This window comes from Erythrolamprus reginae, chromosome Z, assembly GCF_031021105.1.
Source record: "Erythrolamprus reginae isolate rEryReg1 chromosome Z, rEryReg1.hap1, whole genome shotgun sequence".
Classification (NCBI taxonomy): domain Eukaryota; kingdom Metazoa; phylum Chordata; class Lepidosauria; order Squamata; family Dipsadidae; genus Erythrolamprus; species Erythrolamprus reginae.
This window is the reverse complement of record NC_091963.1, coordinates 142,410,323-142,432,300: the sequence shown is the minus strand read 5'-3', so window position 1 is coordinate 142,432,300 and position 21,978 is coordinate 142,410,323. Positions and strand designations below refer to the sequence as shown.

The 21,978-nt window shown below is 38.5% G+C and overlaps 1 protein-coding gene across 1 annotated transcript; it reads right to left on the bottom strand.

Annotated features, from left to right (window-relative positions):
- Positions 1 to 4,389: 4,389 nt before the first annotated feature.
- Positions 4,390 to 21,284, bottom strand: LOC139154252 (vomeronasal type-2 receptor 26-like). The gene is made up of 6 exons (XM_070728679.1): positions 21,061 to 21,284; positions 17,698 to 17,989; positions 14,137 to 14,991; positions 11,707 to 11,934; positions 7,841 to 7,967; positions 4,390 to 5,306 (listed from the first exon to the last, which is right to left on the bottom strand). Exons 1-6 carry the CDS (start codon positions 21,282 to 21,284, stop codon positions 4,390 to 4,392), a joined length of 2,643 nt encoding a protein of 880 aa, XP_070584780.1.
- Positions 21,285 to 21,978: the final 694 nt, after the last annotated feature.

The window sequence follows — 21,978 nt, the reverse complement described above, 5'->3', positions numbered from 1 at the left end:
AGGAATATTATAGTGATTTTGATAGTTATATGGCACTGTTGAGACATTAGGTGCTTAATTTCTGTTGGGACTTGAAAATTCTACATCCTTTAAATACACTGATGAGTTCTGGAAGTTCGAAATGAACAACAAAAGCAGGAGTGAGCTTCCAAATTTTTAAAACATTGCTGCCTGGTTGCTGGGTGGGCATGTCCATGGTGGGCATTGGCTAGTTGGCCTCCTGCACCATTGTGGGAGGGTATTTTGCCCTCCCCAGACTCTGGAGGCTTTCCTCGTGCCTTCAGGAGGGTGAAAACAGTCCCCCCAGCTTCCAGAAGCCCTTTGGAAAGCAGAAATGGGCTCATTTCTGGCTTTTCTGAAATTCCGCTCAGCTCATTTTTTGCCCTCCCCAAGCATTCGTGCGTGCCCTGCACTTACCTGCATCCAAAATGTGTGAGGACTCCTGGGAGGGGAAGAATGGGGTAGGCAGGGCAATCCAGGAGTAGGATTTGGGGGGTTCTCCAAACTGGACAGAATTATTGTATTGTATTGTACTGAAAATTGAAGGTATATGAAAGTGTATGTGTGGAGAAAAAAAAATACCAAAAAAAAAAAAAAATCAATAATGAATGATGGAAATCAACAGCTTCAAGTTTCCCCCTACCATTCCAAAATAACAAAATAAAGGAGGAAAAAAAACACCAGCTCAGAGATTGGCACTGACAAGCATTTCCCTGTTGCTACTGAAAAAAAATGAATGTAAGGAATCAATAGGGACAAATTTTAGTCAAAGACTGATCTTTTAAATATATGTACATATTTGAGGAGAACAACTGATTTTATGAATTGATGCCATAGTCAGCTCATTGGGATTTTTAGGAGGATCTATCTCTAGCCCGATTCTTCAGGTCTTCCTATTTCACCCCATCACCACTGTAATAGAGTCCATCCATATTGCTGCTGATCATTCTCTTCTTCTCTTTCAGAACAGAACAATTGAGTTGGACCTTGGATGTCTTTCAGTACAAACCCCAGGTTAATCAGGAGACCCTATACCAGTGATGGCTAACCTTTTTGTGACTGAGTTCCAAAAACTTATGTGCAGGTACGCATCCATAATGCAATGCATATGTGACCTCCCTGTGCACCCTGCCCTGCACATGGGTGCGTGCCCCTCGTATGTGTCTCATTTCTCTCACATGAATGCATGATCTCCCACAAGCACCATGCACCCTCCATGCATGCACACGTCTCCTGCATATGCCCCACCCCCTGTACATGTGCAGCAGAAATCTGAAAACCAGCTGGCTGGTGGGAGGTATCCATGCATGTGTGGCAGGGGTGAAGTTCAGAAGATTCTGGAGAACAGGTAGTGAAACTAGTTTGGAGAACTGGCAAATACTGGCAAGAACTGGGTGGGAATGGAGATTCTGCAATATCCTTTCCCTGCCATGTCAACCAAACCATGTCCAAAGAACTGGTAAGGATAAATTTTGTATTTCACCCCGATGCACGGTACAGCTGAGCTGGGGTGATGGTTTTCATGGCCACAGAGTGGACTCTGCATGCCACCTATGGCACATGTGTCATAGCTTCACCATCGTGGCTCTATACCATTTCAGACAAGTGACTGCGTAAACTCTTCTTGAAAGTCTCCTTTATGGAACACTCACAATGTCTGAAGGCAAGTTGTTCCAGGCTTGACTGTTCTTACCGTCAGGAAGTTTCTCCCTAATTCCATGTTGCTCCTCTCCTTGATTAGTTTCCATTCATTGTTTTTTGTCCTGTTTTCTGGTGCTTTGGAAAATAGATCGATACGCTTTACTTTGTGGCAGCCCCTCAAATATTGGAACACTGGTTATGACTTATAAAGCCCTTCATGGCATCGGACCAGAATATCTCCGAGACTGCCTTCTGCTGCACGAATCCTAGCGACCAATTAGGTCTCACAGAGTGGGCCTTCTCTGGGTCCCGTCAACTAAACAATGTCGGTTGGCGGGCCCCAGGGGAAGAGCCTTCTCTGTGGTGGCCCTGACTCTCTGGAACCAGCTCCCCCCAGAGATTAGAACTGCCCCTACCCTCCTTGCCTTTCGTAAACTTCTCAAAACCCACCTTTGTCGTCAGGCATGGAGGAACTGAGATATTTCCCCTGGGCCTATATAATTTATGTATGGTATGTTTGTATGTATGTCTATTTAATAATGGGTTTTTTAAATATTTTAAATAGTAAATTATTAGATTTGTCATGAACTGTTTTATTGTATTGTGAGCTGCCCCGAGTCTACGGAGAGGGGCGGCATACAAATCTAATAAATAAATAAATAAATAAATAAATAAACACTACTATTATGTCACCTCCTTAAGTCACTTTTTTCCCTTGGTTAGTTTCCATCTTCTTGTCTTGCCTTTTGGTGTTTTGGAAAATAGTTTGTCTTTGTAGGACCTCTTTAAATATTCAATTTGGAAATTTGATTAGAAAGCTATTAATCTAACTAGGTACATCAAAAGATTTCTAATCAGTGACATACAACACATTGACTTACTTTTAAGTTTCAATTCAAACTACTCTTACCATTTTGAATGGAGAAATTATTTTAGGTTGGAGTAATGTAGTGTATTAAATTAGTCTTCACTTTGTGACCACAATTGAGCTCAATATTTATATTGCTAAGCAAGACAGATGTTAAGTGAGTTTTGCCTCATGTTATGACTTTTCTTGCCACAGTTGTTAAGTGAATCACTGTAATTGTTAAGTTAGTAACATGGCAGTTAAGTGAATTTGACTTTTCCATTGACTTTGCTTGTCAAAAGGTCAAAAAAAGGTGATCACATGATCCTACGTATTGCAACTGTCATAAACAACATTTTTATTTGTGGCAGACGCGGAATAAGAACACGGATACAAGAGCTGGGTTAAATGGGTCACTTATTGATTAGATTAATAGCTTTCTAATCAAATTTCCAAATTGAATATTTAAAGAGGTCCTACAAATTTTTCTTCCTTTCCTCTCCTTTTCGCTTTTTTTCTTTCTCTCTCTTTAGCCTTTCCTCTTTATTTTCTTCCCCTATGTAAGTATGTATACTATTTTATAACTGCATATTCTGAAGTCATATAAATTTGTACCAATGTTTACATAGTCCTTTTGTTTTCTGTATTCCCCTCCCCCATTTATTTTCAATAAAGATTATATTAAAAAAAAGTATCTGTAGGCTACTGCGTAGTGGCACTTGATGGTTTGACCATTTAGCATTTCAGTACCTTCACATCCAACAATTTTCCCCTTTTTCAGTGCCACTGTGGCACACATATCCAGGCCAAACTCCATGCCGATGTCATTGCTGAAGATTTACACAGTGTTGGTTAGTGACTGTATCTCAGTTTCTGGTTTTTACATACAACTTCAGGTCATCCATATAAAGCAGGTGTGAATTTTTTTATGAATTCCTGGCAGTTTGGTAGCCAAGTTTTGTTTTTTGTAGGATGAGTGACAGCAGGATTATAGCAATGATGAAAAGCAGTGGGGACAAGAGTCCCCCTTGAAATGCCCCTCTTGATGTTAATCACTCCATAGCTTTTATTCCCAATAAAAAGTTCAGTCTTCCAATATTTAATTGCCTTTTTTATTGAATTTCCTGATGTTTTCATTGACTCCAATGAGTTCCAGGCATTTTATGATCCAACTATGTGGCAATAGTTAGTCTTTCTTTTGTCAATCCAGGCCATGTATAGGTTTGTTTTCCTGCTCTTGCAGTTCTCCAAAAACATTTTGTCTATTAGGAGCTGCTCTTTCACACCTCTGCTTCATCTTTTATTGCTCTACTGGCATGATGTCATTTTCTTCTAAGTAGTCCTGAATACTGTCAGCTATGATACCTATAAGCAGTTTGAGCATGGTCGACAGACATGTTATCGGCCTGTAGTTTCCTGGTTTGGCGCCTTTTGCTGCATCTTTCAATATTAACTATGTTTTGCCAGTTGTTAGCAATTCACTGATATTTCCTGTCTGCAGCATTTTGTTGAACAATCTGGCCATTTTTGCATGCAGGCTGGTCAGGTGTTTGAACCATAAACCATGCAACTGATCAGTGCCAGGGGATGTCCACTTCTTTTTTTCTTCACTCTTTTTGCAATCATTTCAGGACTGCTGCTGTTATTATTATTATTATTATTATTATTATTATTATTATTATTATTATTGTTGTTGTTGTTGTTGTTGTTATTATTATTATTATTATTATTATTATTATTATTATTATTATTATTTGAAATTTGCTTCACCAGATGAAATTTGCTTCTGTCTGATGGGGGAAATAAGGAAAACAAACTGATCTAGAAATGCATTAGAATAGGTAGAAAGTATTTATTTCTCAAATTATATTAATCTTTGCTGCAGTATACAAGTACAGATTTCAACAGTTATTTTCCTTTCTGTTGTGTCTTATCAATTGTCCTTTGCTATTAAGATCAGGCCTCAAAATGATAATATAACATTTTGGAGCAAAGATGCAACCCAGTAATCCAGTGCTGGAAGCCAAGATGGAGAAGATCTCCACAGCCACCATATATTTCCCTTTGGTACTTAGATAAGTTGGGACAAAAGACAACCAGACACTACAAAAGACCAACATGCTGAAGGTGATGAATTTGGCTTCATTAAATGTATCTGGCAGTTTCCGAGCAAAGAAAGCTACCGTGAAACTGACAAGAGCCAGAAACCCCATATAGCCTAGAATATAGTAAAACATGTGGCCTGATCCTTCATTGCATTCCAATACAATTTCTTCAGGCATAGTTGTCATATCTAAATTTAGAAATGGTGGATCAGTACCCAGCCATATCACACAAATACTTATTTGAATAAGTGAGCCACACAAAACAATAGCAGATGCAAATCTTTTCCCCACCCATTTTCTTATTCCAGCTCCTGGTTTAGTAGCCATGAAAGCAAGAACCACTATAATTGTTTTGGCCAGAATAGAAGAAATAGCCACTGAGAAGATGATCCCAAATGTTGTTTGTCGGAAAAGGCAAGTCAGTAATCGGGGGAAGCCGATGAATAACAGAGAACAGAGAAAGCAGAGAAGGAGTGAAATAAGGAGAATATAAGTGAGAGTTTGGTTGTTTGCTTTCACAATCGGAGTCTTCCGGTGCTTAATAAAGATTCCAAGCACCAAGACTGTTGTTGTAGAAAGAGAAAGAGCCATAAATGTCAAACTTGTGCCTAGAGGATCAACATAACTCAGATAATTTAGTTCCTTGGAAAGGCATTTATTTTTTCTTTTGTTAGGATATTGATCTTCAGGACATTTGAAGCAGTCATTCATATCTTGGAGAAAGGGAGAGAAACAGAGAAGAGATAAAATACATAAAAAAGGGATTGACAGCCTTGCAGAATTGATCTAGATTTTCTCATACTATGATTCAATATTATGAGTTATAACATGGTATAATTAATAATTATGGCATTTTCAAAATATTCCTTTAAGGCAAGTGTGTCAAACTCAAGGCTCTGGGGCCAGAACCTGCAGGGCTGCCATGGAAACAGAGAGCAACTGCCTCTGCCAGTCAAAACTCTCAAGTTCCATTTTGGCTGAAGGTTGCTGGAGGGGGTTGCTTGGACCTCCATAGGCAACCCCTAACATGAGTAACATTGAGCTGGCCATGCCCTCCCTGGCCATTCCCACTCACCCTCCCCAAGGACAAACACAACCCTGATGTGGTCCTCAATGAAATTGAGATGAACACTCTTGCTTTAATAATAATAATTAATAATAATTTATTGGATTTGTATGCCGCCCCTCTCCGTAGACTCGGGGTGGCTAACAACAATGATAAAAACAGCATGTGACAATCCAATAACAGCTAAAAACCCTTATTTATAAAAACCAAACATACACACAAACATACCATGCATAACTTGTAATGGCCTAGGGGGAAGGAATATCTCAACTCCCCCATGCCTGGCGGTATAAATGAGTCTTGAGTAGTTTACGAAAGACAGGGAGGGTGGGGGCAATTCTAATCTCCGGGGGGAGTTGGTTCCAGAGGGCTGGGGCCACCACAGAGAAGGCTCTTTCCCTGGGGCCCGCCAAATGACATTGTTTAGTCAACGGGACCTGGAGAAGGCCAACTCTGTGGGACCTTATCAGTCGCTGGGATTCGTGCGGTAGCAGGCGGTTCTGGAGGTAATCTGGTCCAATGCCATGTTGGGCTTTAAAGGTCATGACCAACACTTTGAATTGTGACTGGAAACTGATTGGCAGCCAATGCAAGCCACAGACTGTTGAAGAAACATGGGCGAATCTTGGAAGTCCCACAATGGCTCTCGTGGCTGCGTTCTGCACGATCTGAAATTTCTGAACACTTTTCAAAGGTAGCCCCATGTAGAGAGTGTTGCAGTAATCGAACCTCGAGGTGATGAGGGCATGAGTGACTGTGAGCAGTGACTCCCTGTCCAAATAGGGCCGCAACTGGTGCACCAGGCAAACCTGGGCAAACGCCCTCCTCGCCACAGCCAAAAGATGATGTTCCAATGTCAGCTGCGGATTGACAAATCCTAGAATCCTTGCAAGTGGAATCCTTCTCACGAGCTTTTCCTGAAATTCTCAAAATTTTCTAGTGGATCATTTGTTTGCAATTGGTGTTAGTTAGGTAACATTAAAAAAACAAAACACATACACAATGAAAACACTAATCCAGTTTTCATGGAATAACTATCCCCACCACTATGCCTTCTGTTATAATTTTAAACATCTCCATGGCATAGGAAAAATTACTTCTACTAACCAGAATCTGACTTAGAGGGCAGTTGAGAAAGAAGCTATCATTAATAAAAAGAAAATACTTCATTTTTACAATTCTGTAATCCCTATTACATGTAGAGGCAAAGTGACTGGATAGAAAATGTGAAAACATATCATTCAAGCTACCAGTTGTTTCTTCCTTGCAGTGTTCTATTGTTTGAGTTACATGGCACATTCAACCACAAAATGAAAATAGCCTGATGCGTTATGTCAATCCTGCTTAAATGAAACCATAATGATGACATTTACACCATATGGATGAACAGTTAGTTCCAACTCTAGAGGTTTTTAGGTGATTAAGATATGGCTTTTTTCCAGGTTTTGGGATCAACTTGAATTGAATCCCCAATTTGAGTTGTAGAAATTTTCCATTTTTGTTGACCATTTTATTGCTTAATATATTTTAATGTGTCACTCTGTTCCAATTATTTCAGATATTTTTATCTTTTACATACCATCCAGAGTTACATAGCTTGGGTAAGTACATCCTTGCCTTCCGTAAGAGACTTAAGACTCACCAATGTTTCCAGGCTTGGGGTAATTAGGTCTCAGCCCCCTGGCCAACAAAATGAGATATATGTTGTATGATTAAACTGGTATGATTGTTTTTAAATATTGGATTTTTAAATTGTAATTTTAAATCTAATTAGATTTGCCATTGTACTGTATTGTTATATTATATGCTGTGAGCTGCCTCGAGTCCTCAGAGAAGGGCGGTATACAAATCTAATACATACATACATACATACATACATACATACATACATACATACATACGTAAATAAATTTATGATGAAAAATAGAGTCACTTAAGCAAGAATTAATGAGATTATACAATAAATAAGACAATATACATTAATGTCTAACTTCTCTCTTTATTACTATTTCCTTAGTGACCTATCTTTGGTTATTACACATGAAGTTCAATTTTACATTTTCATGAATATTAATAAGTGAGAGGTTTTTACATATATTTCTCTTTCCATCCTGCTGCACAATAAAACCCAATTAGTGATGTAGACATTTCACTTGTAGCTTATAGTATGATATTCCCTACCTGTCTGGTTGGAAATCTTTCCTGTTGGACATTCGGCACAACCATAGCAACAAAATGGTTCCCCTTCTTTGCTTTGCCTGCTATAGCCTGGAAGGCAGTGGTGGTTGCACAGGGAGAAGGGCACAACCTGTCCATGGGAAAGAAGAGCCCATTTTAGTGACACTTTTTGTTTATTTAAGCCTCAATGGAGTGTTGTATTCAAATCCATAATGTTGCTAAGTAAGAAGATAGTCTTACCCCCCACATTGCAGATATTGATTTTGAATTCTATCAGCTACCTTGGATAGAAGCAAACATTGGTTGAATAGCCCAAAAGGCAACTGGACTTTGTTTTTTTCTTGAAGACATTTTACTTCTCATCTAAGTAGCTTCTTTGGAACTGAAGAAGCTGCTTGGATGAGAAGCAAAAGATCTTTTTTTAAAAAGTGGCAGTCTTGTTGCCTTTTGAAGAAGCACCTTTGGGACAACCATAACCTGGATGAATGAGACTCTCCATAGACTCAATTCCCAGAGTTTTCAGTAATATCTGTTCATCGCTTTGCGAAAATATGAATAGTGATAGACAAAACAACTCTCCATTTAAAAAAAAAAATCCAGTTGTCATTTAAAAATGAAAGTTTCCTTCTGGGGCAGCACTATGGCAATGTGGTGCTAGAAAAGCAATAGCAGGATTATGCCCGAAGTCCTCTGTTTTTGATATCAACCATCTGACATTGCTAAACCTTACCGGGAACAGCTTAGGAAAGTGGAACACTGTATGGCAACAGGGGAGGGAGGTGAGCAACCCCCTGCTGCAATAGGTGAATACCTCATAGTCAGGCAGAGAAGAGACTGACATTCCTGTTTGGTCCAGAGGCATGGTGCACTGACATATCAGCAAGGAAAACTGCAAAGTGAGAAGTGGTGGGGTAGCAGTAGAACAGCATAAAATAGCTGAGTATGGTAATTGAAGTCCTTATACAGTGATACCTTGTCTTACGAACCTAATTGGTTCCAGGAGGAGGTTCATAAGGTGAAAAGTTTGTAAGATGAAACAATGTTTCCCATAGGAATCAATGGAAAAGTGATTAATGTGTGCAAGCCCAAAATTAACCCCTTTTGCCAGACGAAGTACCCTTTTCGTGCTGGTGGGATTCCCATGAGGCTCCCTCCATGGGAAACCCCACCTCTGGATTTTGCAATGCTGCAGGGGAATCCCAGCAGGGGAATCCCACCAGCGCGAAAACGGGTGCTTTGGCTGGCAACGGAAGTACGGAGGTGGGGCATCCCAGTGGCGGTGGCAGATTTGTAAGGTGACAATAGTTCGGAAGAAGAGGCAAAAAAAAATCTTAAATCCCAGGTTTGTATCTCGAAAAGTTCATATGACGAGGGGTTCGTAAGACAAGGTATCACTGTACTTATATGACAGTTCATGAGGGAGATTTGTGGAAAGAGTTTAAAAGAGCGAGACTCCTGGATAGGGCCTGGTGGTGCCTCAGTGACTGAGAGTGGAAAGCAGGAGGCAAAAGGCAAGAAGCAACAAAGTTACAGTAAATAGACTTGAGTATAAGTGTTCCGAATACAGTTTAAAAACTTAAAATCTTTAAGACCTTAAAATTTGGACTTTGAGGCATCAATAAAGGAATATAAAAGAGAGAATTGACTTTGACTTGATTGGCTTGGGAGGGGAGCAGAAGAGACAGAGATAGTCATCTTAAGATGTCATCTTAAGAAAGAAAATCAATAATATTGTTACATTCAAAGTTACTTATTGAGAAATGCATGGAATTTCTTTGTCCCAAATATGCTTTTTTCCCAAAAGCCAATGTATTTATTTTATTTATTAATTTATATGCCACTCCTCGCTGAGGACTCAGGGCGGCATACAAAATATAAAAAACAATATAGTATCCTAAATCCAATTAATTTAAATTAATAATCTAAAAAACCCTTAAAACCAATTAAAATTCTTATTCCCATTCAGTCAGCTAGCTCAAAATACTTTCATCTGCCAAGGGTCAGTGTCTAGTGGTCCCATGCCTGATGACATAAATGAGTCTTCAGACTTTTGTGGAAGACGAGAAGGGTGGGGGCAGTATGAATCTCTGGAGGAAGCTGGTTCCAGAGGGCTGGGGCCCCCACAGAGAAGGCACTTCCCCTAGGTCCTGCCAAATGACATTTTATAATTGTTGGGACTTGGAGTAGGCCGACTCTGTGGGACCTAGCTGGTCACTGGGACTCATGCAGCAGAAGGTGGTCTGGCAGATATTCTGGTCTGATGCCATATAGGGCTTTGTAGTCATAACCAACACTTTGAATTGCATCCAGAAACCAATTGGCAGCCAGTGCAGTCCACAGAGTGTTGGAGAGACATGGCAGGCCCATGGCCACTCACATGGCTGCGTTCTGCACAATTTGCAATTTCCGAATACTCTTCATAGATAGCCCCATGAAGAGAACATTGCAGTAGTTGAATCTCGAGGTGATAAGGGCATGAGTAACTTTGAGTAGAGACTCCCTGTCCAAATAGGGCCGCAACTGGTGCACCAGGCAAACCTGGGCAAATGCCACCTTCTGCCACTGCTGAAAGATTATGTTCCAAGATCAGCTGTGGATCGAGGAGGATGCCAATGTTGCGAACCTCTCTGAGGGGTAATGATTGGACTTTTGTGGGCTTTTTGCTTTGTTAAATGTTTCAAAGCAGTTTTATCTTGGTAAGATTCTTTCTGTTAGCTGTAAGCAAATAAAGAATTGAACTCAATTGGATTTTTATCTGCCATCTCTGGCCTTGAACTTGATGATTTACAACATATTTTCTCCATAGTTAGTGTCATCTAAGATAAGCTACTTCTTTTGTGATCCTCCCTTGATTTTCATTCACCTTACTCTCTCTTCTGTTCCTAATTTAATTCTGTACTGATCTGTTGTTATTTGACCTAACGAATCAAGAAAATATGAAATCATGAAATGTGTTCCTCACAATTCCGGTAGATGAATACAGTGATCCCTCGATTATCGCAGGGGTTACGTTCCAAGACCTCCCGCGATAATCGATTTTCCGCGATATAGCGGCACGGAAGTAAAAACACCATTTTTGGCTGCCCCCCGCCCACCCACCCGCCCGATTTCCCTCTGCCCAGCTGGGGAGGTGGATTCGCCGCCCTCGCCAGCCCGATCTCCCTCCGCCCGGTTGGGGAGGTGGATTCACCGCCCCTGCCAGCCCGATCTCCCTCCGGTGGCTGGGGACGCAGATCCACTGCCCTCGCAGCCCGATCTCCCTCCTTGGGGGCTGTCCGTCCCTGTTGGGTGGCGCAGGGCAGGCACAGGGAGGGAGGGAGAGAAAGGAAAGAGAGAGAAAGGGAGGGAGAGAAAATTGAATGAAGGAGGGAGAGAAAGAAAGAGTAGAAAGGATAGAGAAAAAGGAAGAGAAAGGGAGGGGGAGCACTTTCGTCCCAGCTATCAGCGAGGGGGCTGCAGGAGAGGTGGGGGCAGGCGTTCTCACAGAGAGGGAGAAAGAGAGAGAGAGCAAGAGGGGGGAGAGTGGAAGGTAGAGAGAGAGAGAAAAATGATAGAAAAAGGGAGAAAAAAGAGAAATGAGAAAATGATTGAAGCAGAGAATGACAGGAAAGAAAGAGAAAGAGAGAGAGAAGTGACTCTTGGTGATGACGTATGACGTAATCGGGTGGGAAAAACCGTGGTATAGAAAAAAAACCGTGGAGTATTTTTTAATTATTATTTTTTGAAAAACCGTGGTATAGTGTTTCGTGAAAATCGAGACCGCGAAAATCGAGGGATCACTGTATTACCCTTATTCAGGATGCATGGGATCCAATCATGCATGAAACTTAGTGAATATATGAATTTTAGATCTTGGTGATGAGTCCTACCTCTCCAAAGGTATAATGCCAGGTAATGATCTTCTCATTAATAGACAACTGTTTGTCCCATGGAGCTTGAGGATCCATTCTCCCGACTTTCACTTTTAAGAAAGATTGATTTGGAAAAGTTATCCAGTTGATAATATCAAATCCATCTACTACTTCACCGTTCTCATTAAAAAACAAGGTATCCCCTGCACTGTTGTTAAATGAGATCTTCTTCAGAAAAGGGTGGATCTTTAGATAAAGAAAGCCAAGGGTAGGTTTCACAAAATTGTCTTTACCTGTTTATTTCTGAACTATATCTATCACCCACTCTCAAAATATCTCAACAGTTTTGTAATATATGTGTGTGCCCATGAAAGTCAAGGCACTAAAATGGTTAGATTTAAAATTTAGAAAAACAAAGGAGAAAAGTAGCAATAATAATTAAAATTAGCAATATAAGCAATTAAACACTAGTACACAAGTTTAGGTGCCTTGACAAGAGCTCCAAAACCAGTTTTGTTCTCCCTTGTCTGAAAATTGTTAATCAGCAAGCTAGTGGTAGAGTGCCTGCTTATGTTTCAGATTTTATACACATGTTTCTTTATCAGCAATGATCAAACAGTGGATTCACTCTGTTTTATTTTGCATCAACCAGCCCTTATTGAGGAATAAAAATAATAGATTATTTCAGGGATTGAATCTCTTCTTTGAGATCTAACTGCTGGCAAGGCCTCTGAAAAGTGATAGAATAATTCAATTATTCCTCTCTATTCCCTTGTAATGACTTGCTGGCCTATGCGCCAAATTGTCTATTCCACACCATCCTTTTTTCATTTACACTAGAAGTCATGACACAAGTTAAGAAGTACATGACATAGGGAGACAAGTAGGAATGATAATTTAAAATTACCAATATGGGCAATTGAAGAGTCTTACACAACAGCTCCAAAACCAGTTCTGCCCCCTCAGTCCAAAAACTGTTAAGCATCAAGCTAGTTAAGGCATCAAAGTAGAGTAGCAGAATCCTAAATTTATCTCTCACTAGTAGGTGGATACCCATGCTTTGCTATGAAACTAAGTGATCAGACTTGATAAATTGACAGTTAAAGCTTGAAAATTAATGAGTAGTTATGTGGGGAGGATGAGTAGAATGTCTAAACTCCCAGCCTGCAAGCTGGATGAGTCATGCACTGGCCACACCCATGACCTGTTTAGTGAAGGTGTAACATCAGAGTGTGTTAATAATAATATAAGAAATACTAATGATCTGATGTCATTGCAAAAAATACTTTCTTAGTGAGCATCTATAAGCAAAGAGGAATATACATTCCAAGTTTCAAGTTTATAGGCTTTATAGGTTTATAGTTCTGGAGTTTTTATGATGATAGACTAATTCCAGATTTTCTTTGCAGGAGGAAACAATCACTTGCTAAACTGCTTTTCTTTTTTCCTGTGCAGGTTCTGCTTCCTTGAAAGGTCGTAATCCTTGTGACCTTGATTTATTAATTATTACCCTCAACCTGCTTGCACTGCCATCTGAAATGGATATGATCTTAATCAATTTCACCCCAAAGGCTTCTTTTGGTCTCCTAATCAGCTGTGCCAGGTCATTCCATTCAAGTTGCATTCACCACTATGTGTTTTCTGTTGTTAAGTCAACACATTGTGATCAACTCTTGGTGACATCTTGGAGATCTGGTAGACTATCACCATGGATGATAGTCTACCAGAGCCCCATCTCACTCACTGTTATCCTCTGCCATCTTCTTCTATCCTTCCCTTCCATCTTTCCCAATATTGGAGCCTTTTTTAATGAGCCCTCTGATCTCATTTGTTGGCCAAAATATTTCAGTTTCAGCTTCAGTATTTGTCCTTCCAAGAAATAGTCAGAGTTGATTTCCTTTATGTTTGACTGATTTGATCTCCTTGCAGTCCAAGGGACTCTCAGCAGTCCTTGCCTTTCCTTGTCTGAAGCTAATCTGGCCAAAGCCATCTTGGAGCTTCACTGCTCCCACACTGGAGCAAGGGATAGGAAGGGGATATTAGAGATAGCTAGAGTTGTGTAGTCAAAGTAAAATACTTTCTCTTGGGAACAAAGGATGTTCTCACAACTGGCTAGAGGAATGAGGAGTGATGTCACCAGACCAGTGGATGCTGCCATGATTATGCCATGTGACCAATTGTTTGGGATTGAGGGACAAACTATCACTTTTAATTAGGTGAAAACTGTGAGAACCTTCAGAATCGGTTCTCCCTAGATATGTGCTAATATGATATTTCCAATAAAATATTCTTTCAGGAATCTAGCTGCCTTGGAATTTTTGCTTGCAATGGATCTATTACTTGGAATCCTGACACTGTCCTTGCTAGTTTGGTAGGAATAGCATGCATTCTACATCCTGCTATCTGTTCATAAAAAACTATAGTAGTGGTTAATGTGAAGAATGTTACCTGAAGATGTTGTAGCTTTGAAGACTCATCAGGGTATTCAACAATTTCCAATCTGTGTTTAGTTCTGGATGACAACATATCATGGAAAGCATGAGCCACAGCATAGATTGCATTGTAGATGCTGTAGCTTTGACCTGTCATCTGCATTTCAAAAAGAGGTCCAGGGATGTTCTCCAGCTGCTCATCTCCAGTGCAGGATGTCAACTGATTCTCCCCTCCACTTGCATCTTCAAATACACAGTCAAATGCTTGTTCCCAGAAAAGCTTGACAAAGCTATCAACTCCAGAATGTGGATTCAGTTTATGAAGGAAATTTGGGAAATCCCTCACCTCCTTGGAATGAATTGCAAATGACAAGGCTCCATGGAAGATCTTTATATTTATCTGTCTGTGAAATGTTTCAGATGAGAAATCCCAAGGAGCAGTGACAACCCACACTTTGTCAACAGGCCGTAATTCAAAACTCTTAACCACAAACTCCAACCAATGAATATCCAACATGGCGTGCGTATCTGCCTTTGCAACAACTACACTGGCATTTGAGTTATGGAGAGATACAACTATATTCTTTAATTGGCTTATCAGTTTATCAATCTCAAAAAAATACTCATGACTAGGTGTTCTTTCTGTGAAGGCTATACAGATTTCTCTCTCAAGAAGCAGATGTGTTAAGGTCTGCACAAATATTTCCCCTTTCTCATTTCCTAAGGCAATGACCCCAACCCATTTCCATTGGAAATATAACAGAAGCTGGACAATTCCATTCAACTGATAAGATTCACTAGGAGTCATCTGGTATAAGAAAGCAAATTGATTTTTTTCTCTTACTGTTGGTGAAAAGAAGTTATAGGTGACCTAGAGGAAGTTAGAGAGATGTTTATCCTTAAGTTAGTGAATTTCATGCATTTGATTGATAGCTAAAGATTATTTTATTTATTTTGAAACATTTTAGACGTTTTAAAAAAAAATTCAGTAAAGGCAATCTGATGTAAGATGTTGGAATTGCACCAATGAAAGCTGAGCAGTGTTCCTTCTAATTTTTTTTGGGGGGGCGGAAAAGTATAGTGTCAGAGCGGCAGTCCCTTCGGGACTTGGTGGCACAGAAATAATAAATAAATAAATAAATAAATAAATAAATAAATAAATGAATAAATGAACGAACGAACGAACGAACAAATGAACAAACGAACGAACAAACAAACAAACAAACAAACAAACAAACAACCCACCCTGTTTTGCCTCAGAGAATTTCAAAATAAAGTACTGTACTGTGTGTCTATAACAGTGAGCTCGTAATAGGGTAACTCTATCAATATCAAAATGCCACTTAAATAGTTGAGCTAGTTTCAAGCTAGATTTTGATTTTCTTTCTGTCTTCCTTACTCCCATTCTTTTTCTTTCTCTTTTCCTTCCTCTCTTTTTTCTATCTGTTTCTCTCTCTTCCTCTCTCTCTCCTTCCCTCTCACTCTTTCCCTCTCGGCTTCTGGGCAGGTTTGGAAAACTCTGAGTTGATGATAATTTTTAAGTGAGCGATTGCTCACTGCTCAGCTTAGAGGGAACTATGCATCTGAGTTCTAATTCTTCCTCAGCCCACGAACAATAATTAGTAACTTTGGCCTAATTTTTCTTTTTCAGTAAATCTTCCTCACAGGATTGTGACTTGGAGGATGGGAGAGTTAGGAATTTGAAATTCTATAAAAGGTAGAATATGCAATCCAATTTTAGTCTTTTATTTCATTTCAATTGATGATCTTAGAAGGCTTTTTGGCCAAATATTCTTTTAAAATGGGAAGTATCTTTCATATCATCTAATTCCAAAATGGAGTGAATGGTGAAAACAATATAAGTTGCTTTATATTGAGGGAACTCAAGCTTGTTTTTCAAAGAGATTTTACCAAAATTTCTTTACTTTTTATTTTCTTTTTAAGGTTGTATTACTCCCCAGAATTATGAAATCCTCTAGTCTCCTTCAAGAGGCATTCCACATTATGTTATTAGTGGAAGTAGAATGCTGGATCATGTTAAGTATTTTAGAAATGGAAACCATCTTCTAATACTTTCTTAACTCAAATGCATTTATTTGAGCCCATGCAGATACTGTCCAAGTTTGAGATATTTCTCTAAGTTTCATTAAGGAGCAACCCACAGTTTAGGAAGGGTGGTCATGTTGAATCTGAAGCAACCTTGTTTGCTTCAAATCCAAATGTTGCATACCTAGAAACTATTTTTCTAAAGGCAAAGAAAGACCTATATACTGTGATATTGTACATGGAATCGCATGGGAAATATACACACACAGACACATATGCTCTGTGTTTCCCTGGAAACAAAGACCATGTCTTATTATTTTTTTTAACCCTGAAATAAGTGCTTCGTCTTATAGCCATGCACTCAAAAATCCCATTGGGCTTATTATCAGAGGATCTTATTTTGGAGAAAACAGGATACATACATACATACATACATACATACATACATACATACATACATACATACATACATACCAATATATATTTAAAACCAGTCATTGTTTCCCCCCATCTATACCAAACATGCTTGGAATGTTAGGTATAGACTAGAAGAAACCCTATCCCATTCCAGACAAGTGTCTGTCTAGTATCTTCTTAAAGGTTTGCAGTGGTGAAGTACCCACAACCTCTGAAGTGAACTTTCTACTGATATTTATTTTATTTTTTTATTTATTTTATTTATTATTTGGATTTGTATGCCGCCCCTCTCCGAAGACTCGGGGCGGCTCACAACAAGTGAAAAGCAATCCAATACATAATCCAATTAATTAAAATATTGAAAAATTTTAAAAAAATCCCATATACTAAAATACATACACACAAGCATACCATATATAAATTTTTTATATTATTTATTGACATATTAACAATTATTATCCTTCCTGAAGATTATACCTTTCAAATGATCCTGATAATCACTTTTGAAAACTAACAAAAAATGGAAGGGAAGGGAAGGAAAGGAAAGGGAAGGAAAGGAAAGGGAAAATATCTTATTCTTGCCTTTTTCCAAGATTTTAATAAGTAGATAGTGAAATAGAGAGAAAGTTGGATCGATAAAATTTCCCAATGTAGCCTCCACCCCGTGCACGCTTGACAATTTCCCAGTCAGGTCTTGACAAGATCCAACTCTGTTTTGCTTTTGAAAGGTAACAAATTCACTGAGGGGCATTGATTTCATTTCTTAGTTGACACACTACTTATAATTGGATTGTTGCAACAATCAGGATTCTTTTTCAATTCTTTGAAGCAAAATGGGTTAACATTTTCCCTGCACCAAAATAGATTTAAAAAGGCTTATTTTTCAGCTAAATACTCAGACCTTTTGTATTTGTCAATCTCTTTTGAATTTCCCTGTCAAACAAACAAGTCTGTGGAGAGGGGAGGCATACAAATCTAATAAATAATAATAATAAACAAACAAATAAAATGTAGGTTACCATAATAATATTATTTTGACTTATTACACTTTTTATTTTCACACTAGTTCTTTTCTTTAACTGACAGAACCCTTAAACATCTCTCCTCATCTTACCTGGGAAATTTTGTAGAGAGTTAAGATGGAGGCCATGTTCAAAGTGATTTCAGAATCAAGACCCCCAATGGCTGCAATCAGATACTTTTCAACATCACACTTGTAATTGGGGACAGTCATGTTATGGCGAGATACAAGGTTCAGCGTATTTTGATTAGCCATGCGTGCACTGAAGTAACTTTCATAGATCTGGAATCCCAAGGTGATGTTGGGTAAAAGTTTAAGGTTTTCATTGATCTCATTCACAGCAAACACCATTGATAGGACATGCTGATAATTCTTGGGCACTGTGCTAGAACAAGAAGAACATTGTATGTATGTACACAAAATCTTGTACACTTGCTGGAATCATAACCTATTAAACACCCATAATGGGAGATAACATACAACAAAATCCTAGAGATTGTCTAGGAAGGAAACAAGGAAGGAAACAAATATATGCTAAGGGTCAAATGAATTCCGTTATTACGCTGTGTGTTATTCTTCTTTAAATGTTGTTTAACAAAATAAAGGGATGTTATCAACTCAGCTAGTATATGTTAGAAAATACTATGTAGTAGCAAGATTTAACCTAGACGATGTAACTTTAGAATATAAAATGAAAATACAGAACTGGTTTTGTAGCTTTAACTTATATAAAAGGCAAAATGAGGATAGAAATAATGATTATGAAAATAGAAGGGATATCAATACATTTTCAAATTTTCAAGGAAACTTTCGGGAAAAGCCTCATGAAAATAGGAAAAAATGGAGGATGAATGAATGATAATTGAACTATGATTGGACATTAGGCATATGACAGGAAAGAAGAAAATGATATACAGTGATACCTCATCTTACAAATGCCTCGTCATACAAACTTTTCGAGATACAAACCCGGGGTTTAAGATTTTTTTGCCTCTTCTTACAAACTATTTTCACCTTACAAACCCCCCGCCGCCGCCGGGATGCCCTGCCTCTGGACTTCTGTTGCCAGCAAAGCGCCCGCTTTTGCCCTGCTGGGATTCCCCTGAGGCTCCCTTCCGTGGGAAAGCCCACCTCCGGACTTCCGTTGCCAGCAAAGCACTCATTTTTGTGATGCTGGATTCCCCTGCAGCATCGCAAAAACACAGAAGTCCGGAAGTGGAGTTTTCCATGGAGGGGAGCCTCAGGGGAATCCCAGCAGTGCAAAAACAGGCACTTCGGCTGGCAAAAGTGGTGAATTTTGGGCTTGCACGCATTAATCGCTTTTCCATTGATTCCTATGGGAAACATTGTTTCGTCTTACAAACTTTTCACCTTAAGAACCTTGTCCAGGAACCAATTAAGTTTGTAAGACAAGGTATCACTGTATTTTATTAAGGGGATGGGAAATATTATAGGATAATTTATAGGTAATTTATAGAAACACAGAAATATGAAATAGAAAAGACTTGATTGATATAAATGAGTTTAACAATTTCAGAAAAACCTACAACAACTGCACTGTGAATGGGATTATAAAATGATAGAAATATTTCCAGGCAGAGAATACATTCAAGATCATAAAGGCAACTATATCTGTCAAATAGAAAGTTACCAGGAACAGATTAAAAGGGTGAAAGTGCTAAAACCTAGGTTGACAACAGGAAATCAGACTATATGGTATTGAGGTTGGAAAAATATTAGTGCATTTATTGAAAAAAAAACCAAAATGAAAGAAAAAGGGCAAATTATGTGATCACTGCATCAGTTCTGTGTTGCTTAATAACTGATACAGAAAAATAGAATCAGAGAGAGGGAAGGAGGGAGGGAGGGAGAAAGAGGGGGAGAGAGAGGCGGGGTGCCAAATAAATTATGTTATGTTCTGCATTCTGGCAAAATCTCCATTGTCTGGAAGGAATATATTTAAATTAATAGATGCCCTTGAACATGTGATTATCCTTTTGAAAAAATAAAATAAAATGAATACCTTAGATTAAGACCTGAATTTTGAGAAACTGAGAGGTGAAAGGAAGGGAGTAAGACAAAGATGCACATTGTCACTTTAACTATTGAGGGACTTTCTAAGTGCAGGTCACTGAAATGGTTTTGCAAGAACAAAACAGCCTTTCAACTAGAAAATACCTGACAATGGGTCTGACCCAATACCATAGAAGAGCACTCACTAGAGCAAGATTTGAGCAGTTAGATTCTATGGTCAAATATGGACGATTCCACCAAGTACCATATTTTGAGAGAACATGCATTTGCGCTGCACCAGAAATAGAAGACATTGCACATGTGCTACTCAATTGTAAACTATACTCCTCAGTTAGATCTCAGTATTTACAGCCCCTACTTGACAAAATCATACACTGGGACTGTAATAAACAATTATCATATTTTCTTCAGGGTACAAATATATATGTAGTTTCTAGAACCGCCAAGTTTATAGTCAGGGCTGATCAGATGAGAATACGTTTTATAGAACATATTGGGGTGGCATGCAAAGGAGATGAACTCACTTAAGAATATTTTATATCAGTATCTTAGATTTGTTTAATATAATCCTTTACACGAATTATATTCTCATGTTTTACTACTCAATTTTAGCATATTATACTGCATTTTAACTTATTATTTATTCAAATTCCCTCTATTTTAGCCAATTTTATTGTATTTTAACCAGTCATAGTTTTATGACGACCGATGTGGTCCTTTTCCTCGCTTTGATATGGTCGATTAACTAATCAAATAAAGTTGATATTGATATTGATAATTTATTGTGGAAATTGATATAAAAGTGGCAGGACTGGGCATGATAGCAGTAGAATCTAACTTGAAAGCTGATTTTAGTGAAATGGAAGCAGCAAGCAGTCCACCAATAAAACATACCACTATTTTCTTTCTGAACAATTTTTTTTATATTTGTAATGGGATAATGGGCATAGTCCATTGGATGGTATTGGATTTATTCCTTTATAAATTGTAAACAACCACAATCTTAGTCTTTCGAATATAATTTGATGATAACTCTCAAAGTATTATCTGTGCCAACCTATTGGAAATTGCCTTACATTGAAGAATTCTTTGGTAGCATAAAGAGTAACAACCTTATTATAAAATAAACTTTCTCACAGTTAGAAGCATTTCCTCAGGGCAATGGACAATTAGACAATGCCAAATTCCTAAATGAGAGCAAAACTTAGAACAAGCCTTTCTGAAGCATTTGTCCTAATTTTTAAACTTCCTTCCTTCCTCCCTCCCTACCTCCTTCCTCCCTCATTTAGATTATAGATTTAGGCTTGTAGATTTGTTGATATAAATAAGATTATTTCATTAAAAAGAATAACTCCATATCCCTTTGTTCTCATATGTACTTAGAGTGATGAAAGAAGACAAAAGAAAATTTGGTTTCCTTACGTATACATGTCTTCAATCATTGTCACAGGATTCTCACTGAATGATAATGGAGCAAAATTAGGCATGAAGAGTTGAGAAAAGATTGCACCAACGATGAAGTCTCCGGGCTGATAATACTCATGTTGAATAGGAAGGGAATAATTAATATTACATGAATTAAGAAGAGCTTTCCCCTCAATTTGTGGAAACACTAACAGTAGTAGCAAAAGGAAGAGCTTTGACATCTGCAAGGTTGAAGAGTACCTTCTCTTAATCTCAAATCCTTTACCTCAGTCTAGTGCTCAGCATCCTACTAAGTATTACACTTAGTGCTTTCCAGACTTCTAGATGATGTCTTCAAAGAATCATAAAAGATACAGATTGAAATGGGGTTACTATTGCAGGTTCCTACATCTCAAAAAGCTTAATCAATCTTTCCAGAAGATAAATGACAGCACTTTGTGATAATGACAGGAAATGCCATCTCAAGGGGATTGTAATCTCCAGGACATCAGGTGGCATCAGAAATAATGAGGAAAATAGGTTTATCATATCTTGTTATAGTGTAATAGAATAATAGAATAGCAAGAGATGGAAGAATTAGTATTCTATTCTATTCTATTCTATTACGTATATTATATTCTGACACTCTCATTCTGGACAAATGGCTGTTCTTAAAAACCTCCAGTAATAGAGCACCCACAATTTCTGGAAGCAAGCCATTTCTACTGATTAATTGTTCTGTCAGGATTTTTTTCCCTTAGTTCTAAGCTTGATTAGTTTCTATCCAATACTTGTTGTCCTGCCTTCAGGTGCTTTGGAGAATAGGGTGACCCACTTTTCTTTGTGATAGTCCCCTCGATGTTGGAAGATTGTAATCATGTCACTCCTAGTCCTTCTCTTCATTAGACTAGACATACCCAGTTCATCTAACTTTCT